This window comes from Callorhinus ursinus, unplaced genomic scaffold (assembly GCF_003265705.2).
Source record: "Callorhinus ursinus isolate GAN/ISIS: 27379988/994484 unplaced genomic scaffold, GSC_fseal_2.0 scaffold29, whole genome shotgun sequence".
Taxonomy (NCBI): Eukaryota; Metazoa; Chordata; class Mammalia; order Carnivora; family Otariidae; genus Callorhinus; species Callorhinus ursinus.
Genome location: NW_027397091.1, coordinates 15055751 through 15083725, shown reverse-complemented (window position 1 = coordinate 15083725; position 27975 = coordinate 15055751). Strand labels below are relative to the sequence as shown.

The following is a 27975-nucleotide window of genomic DNA, read 5'->3' as shown; positions in this document are numbered from 1 at the left end:
GATTAAAAAACGTTCTTCCCTTTTTAAAAAGGGGAGGGGGGGGGAAAGAATCAGACGTTAAATTCTTTTGCAAACATTCATGCCTAAGGAAGGGCTGGAACAGGCAGCCCCGGCCGCCGGAACCGGTCGGACAGGTAGCGAGCTTGTTGACACCGTTATGTTGCAGGGCGCATGCTCACTCCCAAGTTTCCTGGTGCCTTTTCTATTCCACCTTATGAAACTTTTTCCTCGGCGTGGTCTCACCCGCGATTTAAGGCATAGGTGTCGCCGAGCCTGGAGGCTGGGAGTCGCCGGGCGTGCGGGGGAGAGGCCTGGGCCGCGCCGCGGCGGGGGGCGGAGGGAGAGGGCAGGCTAGGCGGGAAGGTGGGCTCTGGCCGCGGGGAGCCGGGGACCGAGTCCCTGCCGCAGCTTCTAGCGGGGAGCAGCCGGGAGGAAGGGGCCGCCGGCCGGGGAGGGGGCGCCACACCATGCCCAAAGTCTTCCTGGTGAAGAGGAGGAGCCCCGGGGTCTCCGTCCGCAGCTGGGATGAGCTCCCGGATGAGGAAAGGGCAGACACCTACATCCCAGGTGAGCGTCGCGCGGGGGCCGGGCCTGGGCGCGGGACTCCCGAGGTGGGGGCAGGGGTGGTCGGGTCCCCTCAGCTCCTCGGCGGGGGCTGGACTCCCCACCTCATGCCCCCTCTTTCGGGGCGGGCGGGGAGGGGGGTCCTTGAGGAGCGGGAAGACCGAGAGTGAGAGGCTGGGGAACCCGGGACGCTCTGCGCCCCCTTCCCCCTAGTGGGCGCCCGTAATTGCCCGGCGGCGGGACCGTTGGCTGCCGCGCGGGCCGGGGTGAACCTGGAGGGGAGACGGAAGGCCAGTAGGGGTTACTCTCAGTCCCATGTCCTCATGGGGTTGCACCTGGATCCGTCAGCCCCTCGGGCTAGGTGGGTTGAGGTCAGACCCCTAACCCCCTATCCCAGAGAGAGGAAACTTGGCGCACGGGGTCCGCGGCCGCAGAAGGCCCTCGGTTCCTTGTGGGCGCGGGGACTGGAACCGAGGGGCCGGCCCCCCGAACCCCGTGCTCGCTCCGGAGGCCCAGCCGGGGACTCGCTGGCCCACCCCCGCGTGTTGCCCACTTGGCCAGGTGCCCAGGTCCAGGGCGGGGCGGCGGCGGCGGCACCGCCCGCAGGTCAAACTGCCGCGGACGCCCGGGCCTGACGCCGCGTGTCTGTGTGTCGGGGCGCCGCCCCTTCCTCCGCAGTGGGCCTGGGCCGTCTGCTCCACGACCCCCCCGAGGACTGCCGCAGCGACGGCGGCAGCAGCAGCAGCGGCGGCAGCAGCAGCGCGGGGGAGCCTGGAGGCGCCGAGAGCAGCTCGTCCCCGCGCGCCCCCGAGCGCGAAATCCCCGAGCCCGGCGACGCCGAGGGCCCGGGCGGACACCTGGCGGCGATGCAGCGCCCGGTCGCCAGGTCGAAAATCAAGGTACGGTGTTGACTCTGCCCCCCGCCGCCACCTGCACCACGCCCTGGCGTCGGGCTCTGGGAGCCCGCGCCCCTCCCTGCCGCGACCGCCCGCGCACCCGGGCACCCAGGCACCCGGGCACCGAGTGCGCCCTCTGCGCCGCTCCTGCACCTGCCTCTGGGTCTCGGCCAGGGCGGCTCTGCGCGTCCTCCTGTCTGCTGGGTAGCCAGCGGCCGGCGCAGCTGAGCCCTGGAGGCCAGCTCCTGAGCCGGCACGGTCCGCGGGGGTGGCCTCTGGAACTGCCTAAAAGACCCAGGCCCAGCTTCCTCCCTCCAGCAGCCCATTCTCTGTGCAGAGCCTTGAAGAATCACCAGGCCGTCGGGGTTCCCGGGTTCGGAAAGGAGGGACCCAGGCTCTCAGGAATTCCATTCTCTGCGGCGCATTCCTAGCGCTATGAGAATTCCGAGTTTCACACACTTCCTTGCGTTCTGGAGGCAGTGGAGACAATTTGGCACACAGTGGACCTCTCACAATAACAGCTCTTCCCATTGACAATTATGAAGTGCCCGTTAGACTGCAGGTCTGTGCTGGGCACTTGAAATTTGTCATCTCTCTCAAATCTTGAATTAAACTGATGGATAAAGGGGTTCAACTGCAAATTGCCTCAGTGCCCCGCCCCCAGTGGGTTGGAGTGTTTGTTAACCATGCATTATCATTCTTCAACTCCCCCCTCCCCCGCCCCCAGTCTTCTAGAATTGTAAGCGACATCTTATCGGGACATTCATCTGGCTTTTCTGGGTAGAACTTCCATGATCGCCTGCTCAAATGTATCCGTTACCCGCAAGATTAAGGAATCTCATTCCACTGATTTAGTCAGCTGGAGCCAGGGAGTGGTGTTTTAGGAGTCACATGACCCCATTTCCTAGCCTGGTGGGACTCTGCGGGCTCCAGGCCCTGGGTGGTGGGCGAGAATTCTTGCGCGCGCCAAGGCGGTCCTTCAGCCCTGCTGCCCAGGCGGGGGATGGGGGGATGGGGAGGAGGAACTCTAGTGTTTGCTGTGGATTGGGTAAGACTAGGTTACTTTTCCTGGGCGAGGCCATCCCTCCCTATGCATATTACTGGTTCCTGGGGTTTGGCTTGGGGGTTGGCTAGGGTGCATTTGGTTATGAATTGAGGCTAGAGGCTGGAGCCGAAATCCTCTGGAAAGACATCTTTAAAGGTTGCTACGGCTCAAGCTGCTTGGTGTTAAAGTTGACTGCTGAGGTTCAAAGTCAGCTGGCCTGAGGGCTTTTCTGGGCCAGATGGGGTTAAGTGGGAGGGGACAGTTTGCCCGAGGCTGGTAGCTCTGCCCTCCAGGAAATTCTACAAAGTGTCCCACTTGCATATTTATCACCAGGCTGGAAGGACAATTGCAACGTTGTTTTGGGATTGACTGTAGTCAGTTTGCCCCTCTGTCCCCCAATTTCCCAGATTACCCTGGGAAGAAAGTGGCAGGGAAGAAAGATCCAGTCCCTTAACCAACATTTGAGGAGCTGTCTCTTGTCCCAGGCAAACAGCCCCATTGGATCCCTGGATTAAAGGAATACATAAACCACAGTCTTATTTCTATGATCTTGCCTACTTGCTGCCCCTGGGCTGGGGGATGGGGTATAGTGTTAGCTCCTCAACCTTAGCACAGCTTCCAGAGAAGTTCCATTTATTTACTGAGGATGTTTAGATTCCTTTTCCCTCTCAGCCTCCATCCGAAAATAGGAGACATTTTGGTATTAAGATACTCCAAGCCTCCAGAATTATCTTCTGTGGTGTTGGCCGTTTTCAAATGATTGTCCAAATCGCCAGTGACTTAGCATATTTCCTAATTCTAGAGTTCTATGCAGAACCTGCTGCTCTCTTAATTCTTAACCAGAAGAAAAGGAATGCCAATCCAGTATGAGGCCCATATATGATGCGTAATGACTGAGTTTGAATGACTTCAAGACACCCACTGAGCAGTTAGTTGGTTCAGAGGACTATAGGGGAGGGGCAGGTTTGAGCCAGTGCCCCGCAGAGAGGCAACATCCCATCTAACATTATGGAGTGCCTGCTGTGTGCCAGGCAGCCAGGAGATAAAAATGTTCCCTGCCTGGTGTTCTAGAATCATCTGGCAGTAACAGTTAAGCCTCTAGGCTCACTTTTTAGCTGCCTGATCTTGGGCAGGTTGCTAATCCCTCTGGGCCTCAGTTTCCTTGTCTGTGAAATGGGAATAATAATGATACCTACCTTATAGAGTGGTAAACATAATAAATGAGTGAAGAGAGGAACGTGGTAGGTGCCCATTAACTCTAGCTAGAATTATATGGGTTGGTGGAGAGACACAAATATTATTAACTCTGTTACAGCAAAGGGAATGCTAAAGCACAAGCAAAGATGTAATACATTCTGAGCCGGGAAAGGTTTCTTGGTGTGGATTTGAGGGCAGTGGAGAAGAGGGAGAGGCGGGCTCTAGGGCAGTGGCATGGGTTGAGCCCGAAGATTGAGTAGGTAAAGGACTCAAAGTTCTAGTGCCTGAAAATGGATAATGGACCTGGTAGGGTCAGAGAGAAGAGTGGGAGTTGAGGAGCTGGGCCAGGGCGAGATGATGAAGGGGCCAAGCCAAGAGGTGTGGATGCTCCTGCACAGGCACAGGAGGGCTTCTGGAAGGGTTTTGAGAAGGAAGACCTCAGTTGGGTCCATCTTACCAGCTGTGTTAGGGATACATTATCTGTCCTGAGTCTTAGTTTCCCTGACCTGTAAGGTGGAAAAGCAATAGAATCGGCCTCTCAGAAGGGTTGGTTAGATGGAATGAGGGGTGCAGAGAGTCTAGCACTTTTGTGCATGTGTGAACTGCCACTAGGGAGTTAGCGAAAAGTTATGTGCGGCAGGTTTCCTTAAGGTCCTCCAATATTCAGTTGCCTACAGTGGGGACAAGGGATTTGCCAATGTGGCTGTGCTGGTGGTGAGTGGATCTGGAAAGGAGCTGCAGGTGCTGGTTAGGAAACCGGCCTTTCCTAGCCTATCGGCCTATGACTGTGTGCCTCAGGGCATTTTGCAAAATTCTCTCTTTACTACCGAGGATTCAGTAATTTTCCAAACAGATTGAGGTGGAGAGATCATGTGTATCTAAGAAGGCGGTAGTGACAGATCCAGGTGGCTTTAAGTCTCTTTTTGCTTGTCCCATTCACAGGACTCCCAGATTACCCTGGGAAGAAAGTGGCAGGGAAAAAAGATCCAGTCCCTTAACCAACATTTGAGGAGCTGTCTCTTGTCCCAGGCAAACAGCTCCATTGGATCCCTGGATTAAAGGAATACATAAACCACAGTCTTATTTCTATGATCTTGCCTACATGCTGCCCCGGGGCTGGGGGATGGGGTATAGCGTTAGCTCCTCAACCTTAGCACAGCTTCCAGAGAAGTTCCATTTATTTACTGAGGATGTTTAGATTCCTTTTCCCTCTCAGCCTCCATCCGAAAATAGGAGACATTTTGGTATTAAGATACTCCAAGCCTCCAGAATTATCTTCTGTGGTGTTGGCCGTTTTCAAATGATTGTCCAAATCGCCTGTGACTGTGGGGCAGAGACCCCCAGAAACCCTGATCACCATGGCCCTTCCTTTGAAGGCTTATCGGAACTAAGTAACTCTGAAGTTAAATCAGTTACTTGGCGGACATTTTTCCTTCCTGACTCAGTGGCTGGTGGGACCCAGGTGGAGGTGTAGAGTAGCCGGTGAATCTGTCTTCTCCCCCTTTTTCCTTCTGTTCTCGTCCTTTGGCCTCTCCCAAGGATACTTCACAAGGAATGGAGTGTAGAATTCCTTCTGAAGGAATTCTGGCCTTTTACCTGGCTCTGTAGTCCAAGTCTTCGAGTCCTGCCGGACATAGGAATATGCGGTAGTCTTTTTCCTTTCTTCCTATCGTTTGTCACCCACCCCAACAACCAGTAATCCATGGTTATTCCTGCCCGTCCAACCCCCGCCCATCCCCAATACATGATTTTGAAGCACGTCTCATTTATCACATTACTTCAACTATAAACACCTCAGAATGTGCCTGTAGTAGATAAAGGCCAAAATACATGATCACACCTACATTAAGAGTGGTGTTCACATTGCTAATTGTCTCATCAACTCATATTTTTTTCAGTTTGCTGAATCAGGTCCACACAATGTCTACACATTGTAATTGATTGACATGTCTTTCAGTTCTTTCATAATTTGTCCATGTTCCCTCCATCTCTTTTCCGTGTCCTTACAAGTTAATTATTGAAGAGATGAGTAATTTGCTTGGAGAGTTGCTAACAATCTGGATTTTGAGGAATGCATCACCACGGAGTCTAACGCTCCTTGGTCTTCTGTGTTTTCTCTAAATGGATAGTTGGGTCTGTAGCTGCACTGCCCACTCTGGTAGCCAAAGTCACGTGTGACTATTTAAATTTAAACTAAGTAAAATTAAAAATTAAGTTCCTCAGCCACATTTCAGGTGCTCAGTAACCACATTTCAGGTGCTCAGTAACCACATGAGACCTAGTGGTTACTGTATTGGACAGTGCAGATTAGAACGTTTCTGTCATTGCAGAAAGTTCTATTGGACAACACTGCTTTAGATGCTTGCTCAGGGGTATTTATTTTAGCTAAAAAATATGTCGGGGGGAGGGTCATCTACTAACATCAGGAAGCACACAATATTTGGTTGTCTCTTTGTGATATGAGCAGCTGTTGATAGTCAGGGTCTAAATATTTTAGGTTATTAGGGGTTGTGATATTGTCCTTCATTTCTTAGCTGATACTCTTGTATAGAGATATATTTCCCCTCACCTGCTGTTTGGTTCCCAGTGAGGCAGTTCATTTAGGAAAGGCCAAGTAAGATTCCCTTTATTTACCAGTTTTCAAGCTAATCTGTTGGTTCACCAGAATTCTACAGCGATGGCCAACTTGTTTATTTTTAAAATATTGTTGTGAATCATGATTTAAGGGGTTTTTAAAAACCCATCCATTTGATATTTGGAAGGGAACATAAGCTCTGTCCCTAACTCCTTACCTATTGTCTTTTATCTCCTGAGACAGAATTGGCTGCCCCTCACCCCCGCCCCCATTGTAACTCACTGACCATGTGCCTGACATTTGGCTGACCAGACTCCTCCTCTTCTTGACTCTAGACCCACCGGCGGCAGGGAATGTTCCTACTGGGCTTGTATCCCCAGCATCTGGTACAGTAATGCCTGACTCATAGGAGGACATAGGTCAACACAGAACAGAAATACAGGTGTGGGGGGGAGGGGTCAGCAGTCCCTGGATGTAAATGACAGCATTTGGAAGGAAATAGGAAACAAGAAGGAAACATAGATCTCAGAAAATACCTGGAATAGATGCTCAAAATAGGCTAAATTAATTAGGAGGGGAAAAATAGAACCATATAAATGTTAATCGCACTGGCTTTTAATTTGAACATGGGTGAAGTGGGTTTAGTTGTAGACAACAGAATCCATGGTAGTTAGCTTCAGCTGAGCATGGTTAATGATAGGGTAATGAATGGACTAAAGAAAGACCAGGCTGTAATCCCAGAGCCACAGTGCAGAACTGGGCCAGTAAGGGAACTACAGCCTACTGCCTCTGTGGGTGCCTGCTCCTGCATCATGATGCTCTGCCCACTTAACTCTGGCCCAAATTCACATCTCCTGATAGTGCATGTAAATTGGTGGAACCCAAGTGACATCTAAAACCCGCAGCTGCAAGGGAGTCTGGGAAATGTAGTTTGTAGCTTTTTAGCCTCTGCAGCACAGGAAGGCCCACCAGAAAAAAGTAGGAAGAGATGCTGAGAAGAGTGTCCATCCATAGGATTCACTACAGGGACCTTTAAAGCTTGTGTGGTCCAATCCCCTCATTTTCAAGGAAAGAAGGGGAAAGCCCAGAGGGGTTTCCTTGAATCTGACACAGTTTTTAGTAGCAAAGTCCAACCCAAGGATCCTTTTAGGGTTGTTGTATTGCATTGTGGGGAGTATCTTTGACACTTCAGCCATTAGTGTTGACAGTCTGACATGAAGCTATTGCTCACCATGATATGAGACAAACAATAGGATTCATCCCCTCTCTCTCCCCCACATCATGCCCAGATCCATGGACCTGTCTAGGGGAAGTGTAGGCACAGATTTTGCAGATAACAGGCCACATCCAAAATCTCAGTGTGGGCACCTACAAATCATGTGACCAAGGGCAGTTTAGTTCTCTTGGAGCCTCAGTTTTTTTCTGGATTATAAGGTTGTATTCTCTTCATTATCTCTGCATTTGAGAATGTTCTCCATTCTACCATATTGTGGAGTTGTGAACCCTAAAGAAGTGAGTGGTACAGGGACCAGGAGGGAATTTTTTATCCCAAGGGAATTGGACAATATGCTTAGCATGGTTTTTTGTCGTTGTTTTTTTTTTTTTTTTTTTTTTAAGTAATCTCTATGCCCAACATGGGGCTCTAGCTCACGACCTCAAGATCAAGAGTCCCATGCTCTACCTACTGAGTCAGCCAGGTGCCCCTTGCTTAGCATGTTTTAATGCTGAAGCATAGCAAATGTATCGGTGGAAATCTTATCCAAATGGCCACCACCTTCACAGTACTCTGCCACAGGAAATAGGACCATTAATAATTTAATAAACTTGTCTGGCGGAAGCATCAACAGAAAATAAAGGATTTTTTTTTCTTTAGAAATTTGACAGGTAAGTGACCCTAGCCAGCTTTGATGTTGGTCAGAGGGCCAGCCAAAGTCCCTACCTCCCCAGACACTCCTGCAGTTTTCAACAGCCCTGATACAATGATTGGTTTGTTTTTGCTGCAAAGACCTGTTTTTTTAGAAGAACTAGAGGGAAACCTGTGTGTTTTTTAAAATGAAAGTCGAGATCCTGCAGAAAACAGGACAGCAAGCAAGAAAGCGCCCCCCAGCCATGGGGTTGGAGAATCACTCAGTCTCTCTTCATCTTTCTTGCCCTGAATTCATCCCCAGACCAATGTCAACTCCCACCATCCATGGTAGCTCCCCCATTTCATTAATAAGCCTTTTGCGAAGTGTTAATTTTGGATTCAGGGTGAAACTGTTGAGCTTTTCCAGAAGGTAGCATGGTGTATATACCACCCCCGGCAGGTCTGGAGCAGTACCCTATAATTAAACACATTAGTAATTTTCGTATCAAAACACATGAATATTGACACCAAATGGGATGAAGTCTGCCTAGCTCCGTGTCTGCTCGGGCCCACTTGTATTGCCAAAGGGAGATATGTGAGAATGTTGGTTTTCAGAGCTGTTTGGATTTCAGAGTCGTGGATGAAGGACTGGGGGTTGGCAGCTCGTACTGAAGGTTAGTTCCCTTTTTTTTTTCCATCAGAGAGAGAGAAATTCAAAAGGGCAACAGAGAAATAAGAGATTTTGACCAATTACCTTTTATTCAGGATCACAGAACTTTGGATCTGGTCTATGAGGTATGAGTTACTGATCTCCAGGTCCTTTGTTTTTGTTTTTTTTTTTAAGATTTATTTATTTTATTTGAGAGAGAAAGAGAGAGAGAGAGAGAGCACAATCAGGAGGGGCAAAGAGAGTCTTAAGCAAACTCCACGCTGAGCATGGAGCCACACTCGGGGCGACCTCAGGACCCTGAGATCGTGACTGGAGCTGAAAGCCAAAACTGAGTTCATGGCTTGATTCACTGTGCCACCCAGGCGCCCCCTCCAGGTCCTTTTTACTAGCTTTTCTTACTTAATTCCTTAACAATCTTAAGAGGCAAATATAGATACTGTCCACATTTTACAGGTGATGAAATTAAGGCTTAGAGACGGGGAGTAACCTGTCTACGCCCCACAGACTAAGTGGCGGAGCAGGCTTGAACTTAAGAAAAAGGAAAAAAGACTCTGCCCTTAGATCTTCATACTGCTGAAGATGGCTCATCTAATACCATTTTATCATTTTTTTAAAGATTGTATTTATTTATTTGAGATAGAAAGAGCAAGAAAGAGGCAGAGGGAGAGAAAGAAACAGGCTCCCCACTGGGCAGGGAGCCCGATGCGGGACTCGAGCCCAGGACCCGGGGATCATGACCTGAGCCAAAGGCAGACGCTTAACCGGCTGAGCCACCCAGGTGCCCCTCATTTTTTTTTTTTTTTAACTAATCTCTACACCCAATGTGGGGCTCAAACTCAGGACCCAGAGATCAAGTCACATGCTCTACGGACTGAGCCAGCCAGGTGCCCCGCCATTTTACCATACTTAACACGTGGGAAATGGTGTTGCAGGGATATTAAACGACATCTCACAAGTGGGTGATGGCAGGTATAGGTTTTTATTTGATCCTCAGCATTCCTTGTCTGTTTTTGTAACCAAGATGGCCAAGATGTAACTAGTTTGGGTCTACTACTTGCAAAGTGGAGTAATAGGTATGATTGGTTAACCTTATTTTGAACTTTTAGGAGGTCGGGTGTTAGGTATAAACCTCTGTAAACATTGTAAAGATGGCCCAGTGACCTGGGGAGGGATTGCTGGTGCTCTGGCCCATGGGCTGTCATTCCAGGAATCAGATGTGTTGTCTGTATCCTGCAGCCCATCCTGGAAGAGATCATTAGGAAATGTGGCAGGTCTGGTGCTCTGGAGAGAATGTGATACATCTCTTACTATTCCAGTTCCCTATTGCACTTTCACAAATAACCCCACATTTAGCAGCCTAATTTATTAATTTATTTTTTTTTCCAAGACTTTATTTATTTACTTGAGCGAGAGAGAGAGAGCACACAATGCGGGCACGGAGTGGGTGGGAGGGACAGAGGAAGAGGGAGAGGGAGAAGCAGACTCCCCGCTGAGCAGGGAGCCCGACAAGGGGCTCGATCCCCGGACGTCCTGGGATCATGACCTGAGCCAAAGGCAGACACCCAACTGACTGAGCCACCCAGGCGCCCCTAGCAGCCTAATTTATTATACTATATTCTAGTTCTGTGGAATAACTGGGCTTAGCTGGGCCATTCTTGCCTGAGGTTTCTCTTGTGGTCGCAGTCAAATGGCAGCCGACTGGAATCTTCTGGGGGCTTAACTGGGCTGGATCACGTGTCTGACAGCTGACACTGTTTCCTTTTTCTAGATTCTTTAATTATATGGTTCTACCATCTTTTTAAAGCCCCTATTGATGGACTTATAGGTAGTTCCTGGTCTTTTGCCATTACAGACAGAATTTCAGGGCACCTGCCATGTGAAATATACTCTGGGATAAATTTCACATTTAGGAGTTTATCCTACAAATAGTCCTTCCTTTCTGAGGATTGAAATAGTCTGGCAGAAGCTGGCTTCATCAGCCATGGTCTTTTGCCATTTAATTAACTTTACATCTTTCAACAAGGCCCTTTTAAGCCTTCAAATATAATTCCTTAATGTCCGGGTGCTGGGTTGGTCATAGATAGAGAGAGGTGGCAAACAGTGCTTCATGGATTCCCTAAATGAGCCCCTTGGTGCTGGCTCAGTTTGCCATCCTGTGGAATGGGGATGTATATGAAAATGGAGAAATGGAAAATTTGCCTATGTTGACGTACACTTGGAGAATTTCTATTTTTGTTACAAGAAAACCAGAGGAAAACTGCTTAGTCCCCAGTCTCCTCCCCCATTCTCATGTTCTCCCCTGTATTAAAAGGCTTTCTGTATCTTGGTCAGATGATCCATTGGCCCTGCACTCCCTTAAATTGTCACTAACCTCCTTTCTCTCTACCCTTCAAGATTTTATTCTTTTCAAATAAAATAATGCCAGTGATCTGAGATTTTCATCCTGGGCTGTAATAGAAGGTATCCATATTACATGCAGAGCATTTTAAAAATAGGAATTTAACAAAAGGCTTAAACAGGAGTTTGGGTTTGGACTCTAAGTTGGCAAGTCCTTAAGAACATTCTTCAGGAAGAGTTCTAGCTTTTTGCATGTTCTTAATCAAACTACATGGGTCAGTTGTCTGTGTTCTGTTTTATTAGGCATTCACCAGCTCTCAGTGACCTTTCTCCTGTGTAGACTTGGCTTTGAGAAACTCCAGGTATTCAGTTTGCCAAGACTTGGGTCATTTTTGTCTTTTTTTTTTTTCTTTAAGATTTTATTTATCTATTTGAGACAAGAGAGCATGAGGGAGAGAGAGAGAGCACCAGCAGTGGGGAGGAGCAGAGGGAGAGGGAGAAGCAGGTTCCCTGCTGAGTAGGGAGCCCGACTCGAGACTTGATCCCAGGACCCTGGAATATGACCTAAGCCACCCAGGCACCCCAGGCCATATTTAGTCTTTTTACATCCCTTCAAGGGCTGCAATGCCCAGAATGGGGACTTCCAGGCAAGAAGAAAAGACCTGCCCCATCTTGGTGACAGAAATAAGAAAGTCTTGGGCTCATCTGGGTCTCCCTCAGGACGAGGACCAGGCTTTATCCCTTTGGAGGACACAGAGGTGGGGTTTGAGCAGTTGGAGGCCCAGGGTGGCTACCCACTGGGTCAACAACTCAAGCCCTGAGGCCATCCTTCTGTGTGCCTTCCAGTGGCCCCTCTGTCTTTTGAATAGAACTGAGTTTCTTTAGGGCCCCAACATAGAGCCCCAAGGAGGACGCTGCCCTGCCCTGCTACCCCAGCTCTTTTCATTAACTGCTCTCTTGGGTTCAGGCTAGCCACGTGGAACCACATGCAGTCTCCCTGTTGCCCATTGCCCTCTTCTGGAATATTCATTGCCCTTCTCTACCTCCTCATCTCTACCTGGCTGAGGAGTGAGCCCACTTCCTTGGAAGCACCTTCCCTCATACTCTACACCTGGGGTAGGTGCCTGTCCGAGGTGTCCATCGCTCCCGGAGCTTCCCAGATACCAGTGGCCTTTTGATGGGTCTGCTTCCCCACTAGACTGGCAACTTCGTGGGGACAAGCCATCCTGGTGACTGTGCTGCCTCCAGCTCTGAGTACAGGGCCTGTTGCAGACCCGGCACTCCATATGTCGGCTGAGACAAATTAAGCTCCAAACAGATGAGGAGGCCGACCGAAAAACTGTGTTCTGGGGTCTTGTGCCTTCCCCAGGTTTCTTTGTATTTTGCCGCTTGTGAGCCACACTGCCCATCAACACTCTTGGTGCCCGGGCCTGAGTCTGAGCTTGGGGGGTGGGGGGCAGGAATGTGCACAAACACTTGCTGACCTCTGCAAAGGCGTTTACTTGAGGAAACAAGGGGAACACTGAGGAAACATCCATGCATAATGGAACCCTCTGGAATGAGTGGAATAAAGTACTGAACTGTGTGAGGGTCATACCCTAGCCCCATGTCTCCAGTACAATCCATGCCACAGTGGCATCTCCTGGGAGCTGGTTAGAAATGCAGCATCTAGACTCCACCACACCTGTTGAATCAGAACCTGCGTTTTAACAAGACCCCCAGGGCATTTGTGCACACACTGGGGTTTGAGGGCCCTGGTCTTAGGGGTACAGAAAACGGTTTGGGCAGAAGCTGCAGTAATTGGAGAAGCTGCATCAGGGAGGGAGCGGTTGAGCTGGGACTTAGTGGAGGGCAATACGGAGGGCGGAGGGAAGCAGAAGGGTGTTGGAGGCCATGGAGGTGTTGATCCAGGCAAGGACCAACTCTTCCTGTTAATGATGTTTGTATGAAAATCAGGTTAGTAGGCCCTTTTACAAATGGCAGAGCAATTGGCTCAAGCTTCTAAAGGATTTGATTTGGTAACTAGGAAAACTTTGATGAATATATCAGCTCTGGTATTTTTCACCACTTAATTATAGATTCAAGCTTCTGCCTTAGGGGCGGCAAACGTGGTTGAGGGACCATGGGACTGGAAGCCCAGGGCCTGGGGTTTGGTTATTTTGCTGAGAATGAAGCTGTGGGATCCTGACCAAGTCACTTCCCAAAATGATCATTTTAGGGGTTCATACTTTGGTGGGTCAGGAGCTGGGGCATGGCCCGGCAAGGCAGCTGTTCCCTGGGTGGCACTGGCCAGAGTCACTTAGCTGATGGCAGCCATGGGCTGGGCTGGGAGGCCCAGTGAGGCTTTATCTGGCACCTCAGTGCCTCTCCCAGTGGCCTTGCCCTCCCCATGGCTGCCTGGGCTTCCTTGCAGCATGGTGGTCTTGGATGTCTTACATGGCAGCTGGCTTCCAAAAGGGAACATGTAGAAGCTGCATAGTCTCTCTCTCTCTCGTTTTTGTTTGTTTGTTTGTTTGTTTTTTAGAGAGCGCACACGTTGGGGGGGAGGGGCAGAGAGAGGGAGAGAGAGAATCCCAAGGAGGCTCCATGCTTCCTCAGCACGGAGCCCCAATGAGTGGGTCTCGATCTCACGACCCTGAGATCATGACCTGAGCCAAAACCAAGAGGCAGGCGCTCAACTGACTGAGCCACCCAGGCGCCCCAGCTGCAAAGTGTCTTAAGACCTAGAACTTACACAGGCCCTGCCCAGATCCCAGGGGAGAGGAAAGGGTTTCCAATCTCCTGATGGATGGAGTGGCATGCAGGCACAGGGAGGAAGGAATTGACTGTGTCTGTCTTCGGGGACTCTGTACCTCATCGGGACCCGGACTCCTCTCTTTCTGCTCTCCCGTCCTCAGCACTGGCTTCCCCTCGATGGTCCAGGGTGGCTGTTGGAGTTCTGGCCAGCAGGAAGGAGCAAAGGAGGAGAGAGGGCACCCTCTTCCCCGACAGAAGGGGTATATGCCGTTGGCCCACGAGTCCCGCCGCCGTGACTTGCTGTAGACGTTCAGCTGGGGGCCGTTGTGCCCAGAAATCAGAAGTCTGTTCTGAGGAAGGAGGGGGGAATGAACGCGGGGAGGAGCTTCCAGCCATTTCCTTCCCAAACCCGCTTGGAAGTTGTAGGGCTCAGGAGCCCCAGCCTGGCCAAGCCTGGAGACACACAGGGCGGTGTGCCCCCCGGGCTGAGCCCACCGGCTGTGCCCGCCTGCCCCGGGGCCCTCACACACCCCCCCCCTCTGTCCCAGTTCACCACAGGCACGTGCAGCGACCCCGCGGCCCACAGCTGTGAGCTGTGTGGCAAGGCCTTCCGCCTGCAGCGCATGCTCAACCGCCACCTCAAGTGCCACAACCAGGTGAAGAGGCACCTGTGCACCTTCTGTGGCAAGGGCTTCAATGACACCTTCGACCTGAAGAGGCACGTCCGCACGCATACAGGTGAGGAAGGGGAGGGGGCGTGGGCCTCGCGGTTGCTTTTGTGGTTCTGGCCCACGGAGCTCCTGCGCCTTGGCCACCAGAGAGCCACATCGGGAGCATGGAGCAGTGTATTTCTGGAAAGACGGCAGGTTGGGGTGTCTGAGGCCAGTGCATCTGGGCTCACCTCCTGGTTGTGCCACCAGCCCCCTGAGTCACCTTGGGCCAGGCACGGCCCTTTGCTGACGCTGTTTTCGCCTCTGTACGATGTGGTAATGGCCCAAGTTCTAGGGTCCCTCAAGACACATCACTGGCTGGAAGTGTTCTCAGAGTTGTGAAGTCTGACACAAGGCTCCCCGGGGGCATAGTTCAGCCATCATCTGGCTGACTGCTAGAATGGATTCTTGTGGTCTCACTGTTGGTGTCTTCTGCTCCTTTGTTGGGATGTAAGCCAGTCTCAGAATGAGCTCCTGAGAGCTCAAGAAGAGAAGGAAATGCTCGGCTCCTATGTGAGGCTGGCAAGTGTCTTCCTCCCGTTGGTCCTTCCTCAGTTTCCTGACCTATGAAGCATGGATCTGGGTCCTTATCAGCTCAATTCACAGAGGATCCTAGGGGTGCCCATTGGCCTCTCTTAGAGCCAGCCCTTCTGACTGGTTAAGGCATCATTCATTTTAATTTAGACACATCTGGCCTCTAGACTTCCCCTTGAGGCCCACAGTTCCACACCTCAAAAGAGGGATCTTTTGAGGATAATTCTAAGGATGCCATTTCCCTTCTGAAAATTCGCCAACTCTGGGTGAGGTGAAATCCAAACTCCTCATCTTGATGGACTTCATGTAAGCTCCTTACAATCTGGGTCCCATCTTTAACTCCCCGTCCTATCCCATTTCATCTCATTTAAACCTATCCGGTCTGAACCATTCAGCCCCATCCTACTCATGACCCATTCTCTCTACAGCCTCATAGAATTTACGATAGATCGTCTCCTGATCCTCAAGTCCTTTCAGAGTTTGGGGTTCCCTCTGGCATCTTGGTGGGATAGGACAGTGTCCACTCCTCCATCCGGATGGAGATCCCAGCTCTTCAGTCCTCACACAGGGCCCTTCTCTGATCCTGTGTATTCAGATTTCTTGTATAGCCCTTATCCCACTGTTGTGTTCTGAGAGTGCTGGCCAGGAGCTGTTTCCCCGGCCTGGGAAGAGTGTCCTCCACCTGAGAGAGTGGGCTGGCATACTTAGAAGTTCCTTTTTTCCTTCTTAAAATACCTTTTCTCAAGTGGATTTTTCATTTAAATGTAGCATGCGTCCAGAAGGCACACAGATCGTAAGTGTAGAGTTTGACGAGTTTAAGTAATTTTTACAAAGCGAACACACCCATGTAACTAGCACCGAGATCAAGAAACAGAATACAGCAGTCCCCCTTATTCATGGGGATACATTCCAAGGCCTCAGTGGATGTCTGAAACCACAGGTAGTACCAAACCCTCTATATCATATATATACATACCTAATAAAGTTTAATTTATATAGTAGGAACAGTAAGAGATTAACAACAAGAACTGATAATAAAACAGAACACTTACAGAGATATACTGTAATAGAAGTTAAGTGAACGTTGTCTCTCTCTCTCTCTCAAAATACCTTTTCGTACTATAGTCACCCTTCTTGCAATGATGGGAGATGATAAAATGCCTACGTGATGAGATGAAGTGAGCTGAATGACGTAGCGTTAGGCTACTACTGACCTTCCGAAGCTAGGTCAGCAGGAGGATCATCTGCTTCTGGACTGTGGTTGATTGACCATGGGTAACTAAAATCACTGAAAGCAAACCCACAGATGAGGGGGGCTACCGTACATCTAGCCCCCCGAAGTCACTACTCCTCCCTGTATCACTATCTTCTTCCCTCCAAGAGCCACTGTGTGACTTGGAACAGCATTAATTACTGTGCCTGGTTTTGAGCGTAATAGAGACGGAATCATGTAGTGTGAACTCTCCCGGGTCTGGCTGTTAGGCTTCTTTTTCAGTCCCTAGCACCGGTGAATCAGTAAAAGTTTGATCTCTGTGTGGTTAGGCTGGCACCTTAGGTTGGGGCAAGGAGAATGCTGAGGGAGTGGTGGGCTGGCGGGGCTCTTGTGGGTTTAGGTTGCAGACCCTGACCCAAGGAATTGGGTATAAGCTGTTTTTTGGGGAGGTGATCTCAGGAAACACAGTGAGGGGCTACAGAGGGGAGACGGGGAGGGGAAAACAGCCAATAAGAGAAAGCTAATGAACAGGTTATCACTGTGGGCAACAGGGGCTCAACCCCGCTGGGGACCCTCTGAAGAACCATGTAGAATGCACCGCAGAATTGCTCCAGGGGTGAGGAAGCTGGGATATTTATCCAGTAACTCCCATCCCTCCTTGATGGGGGTCCATCCTGGGACCCTCATTTCCCAGGCAGCTCCTGCCCGCAGCTCCTTGCAGGTCTCTGGTGTTTCCTGGGGAATCTCTCAAACAGAGAGAGACGCAGGAAGCCACTGACTTTGCTGGAACTGAGGTGACCCGGTGAAAGGCTCAGGGGTGGGGGCGGGGTGTTGGCAGTGTCCTCTTAGGGACAAGAAGAGTTAGAAAGCAAGGGGTGTGGCCTGGCAGAGGCTGGGAGTCCCTGCAGAGGGTGACACAGCTTCTTCAGATGGCAGCAAGCCACGAGTGGTCACTTTCCTCCATGCCAGGCCCTTAGCACTTAGGCTGCTATCTCAGCCCAAAGGAGTCAGCGAGCCCCACGTAACGGATGAGGAGACGAGGCTCAGGGAGGTCAGATAACCATAGGTGGTGGAGCCGGGAACCAGACCGGCTGGTGCTGGAGTTCATGGTCTTCCATTTTGTCCGTCCCCTTCTCGTCCCCTTTGCCTCCCAGTGCCTTCCTCACTCAGGTTTCTCCCCGAGGCTGAGGCCTCACCAGCCTGCCCCATTCCAGTTTCTGGAAGCCCGCTTGCCCTGCAAGAAGGTGAGGTGAGGGGGCACTCAGGCCTGGCACAGACTGCACACTGCAGCCTGCGGGTGGGCAGGTTGCATGGGAGTCTTGAGTGTGTGTGTGTGTGTGTTCATTGGCGCCAAGATACCCACAAGAGTGGGCAAGAAGGAGATGACCAGCATCTCTGGCTCCTCAAAGGTGACATTTCTAGTGACTCATAGAGGGGCTGGAAATTACTGAAGTTGGTGAATCATAATTCCTTCCACCTAGTGCTTTCCTAAAGACCCTCACGGTTTACCCCATGAAGGGGAGGCATCTAGGAGGGGGAAAGCTGCAGCCGTCCTGGGGGGTACAGCAGCCCCTGGCCACGGGTAGCCACAGAGCCCCCAGCAAGTGGCCGGTCCGATTGAGATGTGGTGTTCAGTGTAAAACCGACACTAGATTTTGATTTAATGCAAAATAAGAATGTAAAACATCCCTGTTTTTAATGTTGATTCCACGTTGGAATGGTAATACTTCGAATACACTGGGTTAAACAAAATCACTGAAATTAATTTCCCCTCTTTTCTTCTTGTTTTTTAGAGAGAGAAAGTGCGCATGTGCAGGGGCGGGGGTGGGGTGGGGTAGGGAGGGAGGGGCAGAGGGAGAGTCATGAGAGAGAATTTTAAGAAAGTTCCACACCCAGCACGGAGCCGTGCAGGGCTCGATCTCACGACGCTGAGATCATGACCTGAACTGAAATCAAGAGTCGGAGCTTAACCGTCTGAGCCACCCAGGTGCCTCTCTTTACTTATTTTAATGAGGCTACTGGACATTTTAAGATTACAAAGTGGCTTGCATTTTAAATGTTTGTTGGACAGCATTGACTATAAGATCGAATCGAATCTACAGGTAATGGTTTAAAAAATTTTCAAAACATAATTTTGACTCTTAAAGTGATCAACAAATAGAATTACGGAAATGTCTTGAACCTGTTTTTCCTGCCCTGGTTTATTTGCTGCTGGAGATGTGCCTTCAGGTAGTAAGGGACCAGAACGAGGAGCAAAGGGCTTACTGGCAAATTAGGACATAGCGAACGGAAAAAGGATTCCTGGCTCTGGGGATGCGGCCACGCCCGCAGCAGGAGCGGCCGCCATGGCGTCCCGGTGGGAGGGGCCTGCCCTGCCATCTCTCCGGCTCTACACAGAATGGTTAGTTAGTAAAAAGAGCAAAACTTTGGGGTTCTCAAACATTTTCAGAGTTCTTGTAAACAACCTTCCTGATTCCAAAAGATCTTACCAGCATTCTGCGACTTTGGGTCTTGATTAAGACATGAAGTTTGGATTTATGTTATTAACGATTTAGACCAGAAGCAAAGACGTGTGAACACAGATACGGTAGGCGGCAGTTGAGTGAAGGCTGGGTTTGCTTAGAGTCTGATTGGACCGGTCGTGACTAATTAAAGACTTCCTGGGATCGCAGGACCCTTCTTTTGAGAATTATAGCTACGGTATCAATGAGGTGGGCAAAGAGAGTGGCGTAGAGAGCCAGGATTAAGCTCTCTTTCCCTCGAATCACCTCCTGTCCTGTGCTAGGAGGGACAAGGCATCTAAGGAAAGACTCAGAACACAAGGAGACATCTTGAAAGAGGCCCAGGGAAACCAGAGTCTGTAAATGTCTTACCTTAATATCCAAGTGGATGAAAGAAAAGATTAAGATTTTTTTTTTTTGGATGACTTCACCAAGAAAAAAGTAACCCAGAGGGGGTGTGTGTGTGTGTGTGTGTGTGTGTGTGATGGGGAGGGAGATGTTAGTCAAATGACATCTGATTCAAGGTTGGAAGACAGAAACTGATGCACAAAAAGTAACATTTTGTGAAAATAGATTAGCAAGTAAGGGGCTGTTTTCAATCCAGACTGTCTTGGGTCAGGTTCCCTAGAAGCAGATTCTGAGATGGTGATTCTTATAAAATGATTTCTGGGGGCGCGTGGGTGGCTCAGTTGGTTAAGCGGATGCCTTCCGCTCTGGTCATGATCCCAGGGTCCTGGAATCGAGCCCCGCATCGGGCTCCCTGCTCGGCGGGAAGCGTGCCTCTCCCTCTCCCTCTCCCTCTCCCTCTGCCTGCCACTCTGCCTATTTGTGCTCTCTCTCTCTGTCAAAAAAGAAAAAGAAAAAGAAAAATCTTAAAAAAAAAAAGATTTCTTAAGGGAGGGGTCGGAGGAAACCTGGAGGGAGGTGTGGGGGTGGGGAACGGGACAGGGCAGGGCAGGGGGTGAGCAGAGATGTGGCCTCAGCCTGGTCCCACGGGGGTTCTGGGATGTGAACAGCACTATAGGCAAGTGGGGGACACTTCAGTGTCAGTGAGACATTGGCTGAGGGCTGCATCTTCCCTGGGCTGGAAACTCATTGGCCATTCCTTGGAGAAGGGGACAGCCGGGAGCCGTTAGCGGGCCACACACATGATAGATGCAGAAGGAAGCACTAGCTCAGAAAAGGGGGTCTGCAAAGGGACCAGCAGCATCCACTACACACATAGTAGAGGTAACTGCTCTATTTAAGTGGAGTTGACAGGACCACTGAGGCCAGTGTGGGAGATTCTGGTCAAAATAGAGAGAGGGGGCCATGAGCTTTAAAGAAATGAACATGGGACGCCTGGGTGGCTCAGTCGTTAAGTGTCTGCCTTCAGCTCAGGTCATGATCTCAGGATCCTGGGATCGAGCCCCACATAGGGCTCCCTGCTCTGCCCCTTCCCCTCTGCCCGAGCTCTCTCTCTCTCTCAGATAAATAAATAAAATCCTAAAAAAAAAAAAAAAAGAAAGAAACGAATGTATATTCAGTTCACTGCCTGTGGAAGACATCACGGCCCTGTTTTTAGAGAAGATTCTTTTGGATTTGTTTAAATGTTTAGGTTGAACCAGCTGGGATGCATCCTAAGAATGGCCATCCATGGAAGGAGATGATTTGCTTTTCCAGGGTGGGGGGCGGGGGTTGGATGGGATCTGTATTCTAGAATAAAACGTAATACCCGGCATTTGCATGTGCCAGACTGAGCACCAAGTGCCCCACCTCACTGCTCGGGAGCCAGCACCACCAGTGGCCCCTGGGCACGTGTTGGAGAGGCAGAACCACATTCATTGAGGCCACAGCGTGTCAGGTGTGGCCCGGGCATTGTTGACTGGTATGGCCAGATGTGCCAGGCCCTTCAGACAAGTACAGCATTTATTGAAAGTCTTTTATTTTTCTTGTTCGGAAAATGGCTACTTATTCTGTCAGAGACTCCAGCCAATGCAGACAAGAAAGTGTAAGCCACTATCAACAGCCGAAATGGGCACACGCATCTGTGGGGTCCCCAGTGCAGCCTTTAGGGGGGTTGTGCCAATGAGGTATAACCCATGTTGGTTATAACTTTATGACACTGGAATAAAGGAGTCTGGTCAAGGTGCCCGGCATTCCTGTAGAAGCTTCTTGAGTTCCAGAGAAAGAAGCTGAGGAAAGCAGATTTCGAGGGCCGGGAAGTGGGGAGGGGGCACGGGCCCAAGCTTCGGTATCTGCCCCACCCGTTGGGACGCCCTCTGGGCTTATCTTCCATCGGGCCACATTGAGTGGGACTGGAAGGCAAACAAATCCCATCTTGATTGAAGAAGAGGAAACAATGGAGTCTTTGTCTGGAGCCTACAGGGAAGGATTGACTTGAGGTGGGGGATGCAGATTGGGAGAAGTTGGGATTGGGGCAGATGGCAGAAAAAGAAAAAAGTAAACTCCACCCCTAGGGAGTTCAAGGCTGTCTGGTGGGATCACCTCCTTCGCTCATCAGGCTGTCACTGCTCTATTTCGTTTTGACTTACTTTATAGCTAAAGAAATAATACGAAAGGGGGAAAAATGAAAGAAAAAAAAAAAGTAAGCCTTCCTCCCCCTGCCAAGCCCTAAAAGTTCCACCAGAAAGCAAACCACCATTTAATATTTCCGCCCCCCCCCCCCAAGTTGTTAATACACATTGCTTTTTTCATGTCATATATATCTCGGGCACCGTTTCATATCTGCACGGGCAGACACACCTCTTTTTAATGCTTGTCAGAGCATTTTTTAATATGAGATTATGACAATTTCGAATTTGGTGGCACCATGATTTCCCCTTGTCCCAACTGATGAACTTGTTTCCATCCTCAGAGTTTTCTTTCCCTCCCTTCCCCTTTTTTCCTCCTTCCCTTCCCCTCCCTCCCTCCTTTCCTTTCTTCCTTCTTTTTTTCTTTCTTTCCTTCCTTCCTTTTTTAAATGTCAGACTACCACAAATATTCTTACACATCCTTTGTCTACCTCTGTGAATCTTTCTGTAGATCATTTCCCTAAAGTGGGCCAAAGGGTAGGCACGTGGCGATCTTTGGTGGGCATGGCCACATTGCCTCCCAGGGAGGCTGCCCTAAATACCCACTCCCACAGGGAGGCCTGTAAAAAGCTTCTTGCTGAAGTTCGTGTTTGTATCAAGTTCAGTAATGCAGCTCGTGGCTACTGCAAGGAGAGCAAGCAGAAAGCACCAGTAGCGAAGAATTTTCTTTGGAGATGTGTGATAGGAAGCTTGATTTTGGTAATAGGAATAGAAAATTTGAAGAGAAGAAATCCTTTTGGATAACCCAATGCAGTATTTTTTGGATGAGGTCACAGAGGCCATAAAGCACAACATCTGAAACGGTTGCCGGCGAAGGAGGTCTCTCCACCAGACACCTAATGACCACATTGAAAACAATTATCCCTTTTTTTTTTCCCCACTGTGAAATAAACAACACATCCCAAAGTGCGTGCAAATACAAAAAGTGCATATAGAGAGCCAGTGGAAAGACAAATACTACATATGTGCCCACCAGCCAGTTTAGGAATAGAGCATATTGGTGTTCTGTTAGGCTGGATTGTAAACTCTTTGGCGCTGTATTCACTGAGTACGTAATACGTGCTGGGCCCTTTGCAGATGATGTCTCCATTAATCCCCAGAGCAGCCTAACAAGGGGATATGGGTGTTATCCCCACTTTACAGGTGAGGAGACTGAGGTTTGGAGGGGTTCAGCCGTCTATCATGGGCTCACGTGATGAGAAGCAGGTGTGTGATGTGTGGGTTTTCAGAGGCCTCGGACTCTTGTTGTGTGGTGTCAGTAGGTTAATGATGTCTGGTAGGGTGTAGTGTTTTCCAGTTCTGGTATCCCACTCCGGACATGGACAAGGTTGGCCTTGGCTCCAGAGCGCTAAGGTGGGTGAGTCCCCGAAGTTGGGGAGGCCCTGGCATCAGTCTCTTTTGCCCAGGGGTCCTCTCTGGCCACCTTCATCTCCCACCCACCCCTGTGTTCATGGCGGGACGGGGTTTCCAGGAGGCAGGGGTTTGTTCCCAAGCCCAGAAAGGGTCACCCCAGGGGGCTGCTGCATGACAGCGTCTGCTTGCACCAGTGAATGATAGATGAATGTGCTATTTCCAGAGAAGGGACGTGAAGTGCGTGTGCAGAAGCCAGAATTGCCCGAACTGGAGTTTTCGGTGTCTGCTGTCTTCCATCCATCTTGGTGTCTGCTAGTCCCCTCTCCTCCAAGCCAGGCTCACATCCCACACTCCCTGGGCAAAGACCACCCGCAGTGGTCATTCCCATTCTTTCTATATCATCCGGATGATGGAGGGCTCTGGAATCTCTAGTCTTTGCTGTCCGGGCCTTGTTGGGTGCTCTGTCCATGGAAAGTGCTCGGCTGACCTGTTGGATGCAGAAGGAAATGCGCTCCTGGCACGCTCACCTCTGCCAGGGGCCAGGGATCCGGCAAAGCCCTGGTCAGCAGCCGCTTCAGATCACCTTTTTGGGTCACCAATGGGGCGGGGCTTCCTAGAGCAGGACTGGAAGCTTCCCTTCCTGGGGGGCTAGGAGCTCGCCAGGGGTAAGTGCACTGTTCTCCCCACATGTTTAGTTTGGATGTAAAACAGTAGTGGGTTACTTCCAGTAACTATTGAAAGGAGTGACTGGTCTCTGGGTGAATTTCTTAAAAAAAAAAAAAAAGATTTTATTTATTTATTTGAGAGAGAGAGAGTGCCACAAGCAGGGTGGGGAGAGGCAGAGGCAGAGGCAGAGGGAGAGGCAGAAGTGGACTCCCCGTTGAGCAGGGAGCCCGATGCGGGGCTCGATCCCACCATCCTGGGATCATGACCCGAGCCGAAGGCAGACATTTAACGAGTGAGCCACCCACGCGCCCCTCTGGGTGAATTTCTATTGTGATGAGCTGTGGGTTTGAAATCAGGTTTGTTGCTTGCTCTGCCAGAAGGTGGGGGAGCCAGCTGCTGTCCCTGCCCAGAAAGCCTGAAGAGATACAGAGCCCTCTAGGGCTGGAGCATGAAACCCAAAGCAGCCCTGTTCCTTAAATTTGTTTCTGAAATCTCTTTCTCCGGGCCAGTAGGGGTTCATTCATTCGTTCCTTCATTTAAAAATTATTTACTGACCACCTATTACGTGCTCAGTGCCGAGGATTATAAAGGAGTTTCTTAACTTCTGGCAGTTTTCTAGAATGTGTGGAATATGAGATCGACCTGCATTCTGCTCGAGTGTTACGGGATACGCTTCACGTGTGTGCTTCTGGACGTGGACTGCATGAGAAATGGAAGTGATTTGGTTTGTTCAGGTGGTTGGATGGGGGTGGGGGGAATATTTTTTTCCATTTCAACTTCCCGTATCATCTGCGCACTTCGTGAACAGGAGGGGCTCTCTCGTCCCCCCTCCATGAGCCACCATTAAGGAAGTGGGGACATTTAACCTGGGAGAGAAAATACTGGGGCCAGAGCTGCTTTCAGACCCCCAAAGTGCCGTCCTCATGCCTCATTTGGTAGAATTTGTCGGTGAAGCCGTCTGGTCCTGGCCTTTTGTTTGTTGGGAGTTTTTGGATTACTGATTCAATCTCCTTGCTGGTAATGGGTCTACTCAAATGTTCATTTTGGTCACACCTCATTTGGCAAGGCTTTAGACAGGTGACTCCCAAAGAGGTCCTGGGACAAGCAGCCTCCGTATCACCTGGGAACAGGCTAGAAACACAGGAGTCTTAGCCCTGTCCCAGAAAGAGAAACACCAGGGCTGGGGCCAGGAATCTGTGTTTTGATGAGCCCCCTGGGTTTGAGGACCACAGCTCCACATTTTATTTAGTCGGGGCGGGTGTGGGGTGGGTGGGGCTAGGACTCTGCTTTTCCTACAAGCTCCCAGGGGACGCAGTTTGACTGTTGGCCCGAGGAGCATGCGTGAGGACCGGTTGTACAAGGCAGTCAGTCTGTCTCTGGCTTGTGAAAGATGGCATTTGGGTATAGCCGTCCAACAAAACACCACGGTGCTGTGAAAAGGAATGAAACCGAACTGTAGGCACCAACATGGAGAAATCCTCCAGATTATTTTGAAGCTAAAAAAGTAGATTTTGAAAATATCTTTGGATAAGTTTGCTTCCATTAAAGCCAGGATAGTAAAATCATCATAAATTCCATTTTTGTGTTAAAAAAAATATTTAAACATTTTAAAATGTGAGTTTTAATTCAGCTACTTTTCAGTTGTTCAGTATATTTTTTTCAACAGCTAGCACATTATGGGGAAAAGAATAACCATTTAAAAAATACATGAAAACATCTACATAGAGTGCTCGTCTTTCCTTTTGCCTCAAGCTCCAGGATGGCACTGTTGGGTCTTGTTTAAGATTTTGATCACTGGGTCCTATGGATTTTTTTTAATGTGCTTCGATTATCTCACTCGACTGATGAGTTTTTGGCATGCCCTTAAAGTTTTACATCTCAGGCTTCGGGGATCCCCGTAGGGGATGGCTCAGCTGGCCTCTGGGCTCTAAGATGGTCTGACTGTGGGGGCCGCCCCCTCTCTGCTCCCTGTACCCCAGCACGATACTCGCCCTTTAGAGCCTACGTTAGGTCTGACTTACATCAGTCCATGTGACTTTCTGCCCTCACAGTCAGGATGAATGCTCTTAGTGGAAATAGGGAGGTCTGTGCTTTCACGAGGCTGAGCTCCCTGGTGGAGATGGCACATGGGAACTCTCCATCTAGAAGGCAAGCACTACCAGTATTAGCCCATTGCTAAGGCCAGCATGAGATCTAGTTGGGAAACGCTTTCATAACCGTAGCAGATGCCACCCATGTCCCGCCCACACCCCTGGCTCCTGCCATTTCTGGGCACACCCATCCACGTTGCAGCTGCCCACACCTGCAACTCTGCCTGAGACTGTTCTTGTGCACCCCCCAGGGATGGCCCCTGACAGGCTGCTGGAGTGGGGCGGGGGTGGGAGGAAGACCCTAGCCGTGAGGGGCAGGATGACTCAGAGGTAAGTGTTCTACCTTGTCCGGTGGAAGTGGACTGTGGTCGCCCACAGCAGTGACTGCCTTGCTGTCCCCACCTTGTAGGGCTCCTTCCTCTTGCTGCCCCACCTCTTCACTCACCGACAGGCGCTGCTGGGATTTTTGTCACGGGGTTTGTTCCCAGGAAAACCGCAACTAAAATAGAAACGAGGTTTACTCTGCCCACTATAAAATCAAAACATTAAGGCATACAAGTGGGAAAACCAAAACCCTTCCTCCCAAAGCCAGGTGGTGTTTCTTTGCTAAGTTTGCATCGAACCCTTGGAGTCATACTTTGTCTCCTGCCTTAATCATTTTTCTCATGTTGAATCCCTGGTCAGGCTGACTTTTTTTCTCTCCCTATTTTTTCTACCCCTCAGCTCCTGGCAACTGTTGATCCGCTCTGTTCCTATGGGTTTGACTTTTCCACACATAAGTGGTACCACGCAGCATTTGTCTTTCTCCGTCTGGTTTATTTCACATAATGCCCTCGCCATTCATCCATGATGTTGCAAATAGCAGGGTTTCCTTCTTTCTCATGGCTGAATAATATTCCATTGTATAAATATATACCACATCTTTTTTATCCGTTCATTTGTTGATGGACACTTAAGTTATTTGCATGTTCTTGGCTGTTGTGAATAATGCTGCAGTGAACACGGGTGTGCCAATGTGCCTTTCAGATCCTCTTTTCATTTCCTTTGAATATATATCCTAGATGTGGGATTTCTGGATCACGTGATAGTGCTATTTTTGATTTTTGGGAAGCCTCCATACTGGTTTCCATAATGGCTGTGTCAGTTTACATTTCCACCAACAGAGCCCGGGGGTTCCCTTTTCTCCACATCCTCAAGAACCCTTGCTCTCTCTTGTCTTTGATGGGAATCATTCTAACAGGTGGGAGGTGATTCACACTCTCCTGACGATCAACGGTGTGGAGCACCTTGTCACGTACCTGTTGGCTCTTTGCATATGCCTCCTTTGGGAAAAGGTCTATTCAGTTCCTCTGCCCGGTTTTGAACCAGGCGGTTTGCTTTTTTTGCTATTGGGTTGTGCATCATGGTTTTTGTTTTTGTTTTTGTTTTTGTGCGTCGTGTTTTTCAATGGCTTCATGGTTTGGAGACTCTGGCTTGGCTTTGACCCACTGGTGATGTGTCTGCCCGTCAACCTTACAGGCATTCGCCCCTACAAATGTGACATCTGCAACAAAGCCTTCACCCAGCGCTGCTCTTTGGAGTCTCACCTGAAGAAGATCCACGGGGTGCAGCAGCAGTACGCCTACAAGCAACGCCGGGACAAGCTCTACGTCTGCGAGGATTGTGGCTACACGGGTCCCACCCAGGAGGACCTGTACCTGCACGTGAACAGTGCCCACCCGGGCAGCGCCTTTCTCAAAAAGACATCCAAAAAACTAGCGGCTCTTTTGCAAACCAAGCTGATGTCCACGCGCCAGGAGAATGCCAACCTGAGTGAGGAGGAGGAGAAGTGAGGGGGGTGGGCAGGCAGCCAGAGCTGCCGTGTTTACAGGGATTTGGGGTTTTGAAGGTCCCCTGCCCCACTTGGGTTCAGTTCGTCCCGCTGCCCTTCTGGGGCCTGAGCAGGGCCTAGAACAGATCTAAGGGTTGTTGATGATAATAGTGGTGTCTGGCCCCCCCCCGCCCCCCGTACCCCATGTCCTGTTGAATAGTCGAAATTAACAAAAGTTTGTGGATGGTCATGATCACCATGAGGAGTTTTTCTTTGTTTCTTTGTTTCTTTGTTTCTTTGTTTGTTTCTTTCTTTCTTTTAGGATTTTCACATGTGGAGGCAGAGGTGTTCTTAGAGAGACTCATTTTATGGTGCCTTGAAATAAAAGTACTTTCACTTGCCATGCTACTCAAGCAAGGAAAATGAATTTTATTATTCCGAAAGAGTTTACAGGAATTATTTTAATAAATGAAATGTTCTTGTGGAACTTTCCTCATAAAAACAAAACAGAGCATTGGGTTCTAGCTCCCTGTCTAGGGCCTAATGTGTGACATTCGACTTCAGGTTCTTTGGGGTGGGTGATTTTGTATTGGTTGGTGAGTTCGAGGAAGCAGATCTTGAGCACTGGGTAGGAGGGCAGGTGAACAGGTCCCCCAAGG

General features: G+C 49.9%; 1 protein-coding gene across 3 annotated transcripts; it reads left to right on the top strand.

Moving 5' to 3' along the window:
• On the top strand, positions 1-27724 carry OVOL2 (ovo like zinc finger 2). 3 transcript variants are annotated; one of them, XM_073878478.1, is made up of 4 exons: positions 1-567; positions 1243-1463; positions 14415-14604; positions 27025-27724. In XM_073878478.1, the coding sequence occupies exons 1-4, from the start codon at positions 468-470 to the stop codon at positions 27336-27338; spliced, it is 825 nt and encodes a 274-aa protein (XP_073734579.1). In that variant the 5' UTR covers positions 1-467; the 3' UTR covers positions 27339-27724. The 3 variants fall into 3 exon arrangements, with proteins under 3 accessions (XP_073734579.1, XP_025732613.1, XP_073734580.1); XM_025876828.2 differs by lacking the exon at positions 1-567 and adding an exon at positions 794-925; XM_073878479.1 differs by lacking the exons at positions 1-567; positions 1243-1463 and adding an exon at positions 8727-8797.
• Positions 27725-27975: the final 251 nt, after the last annotated feature.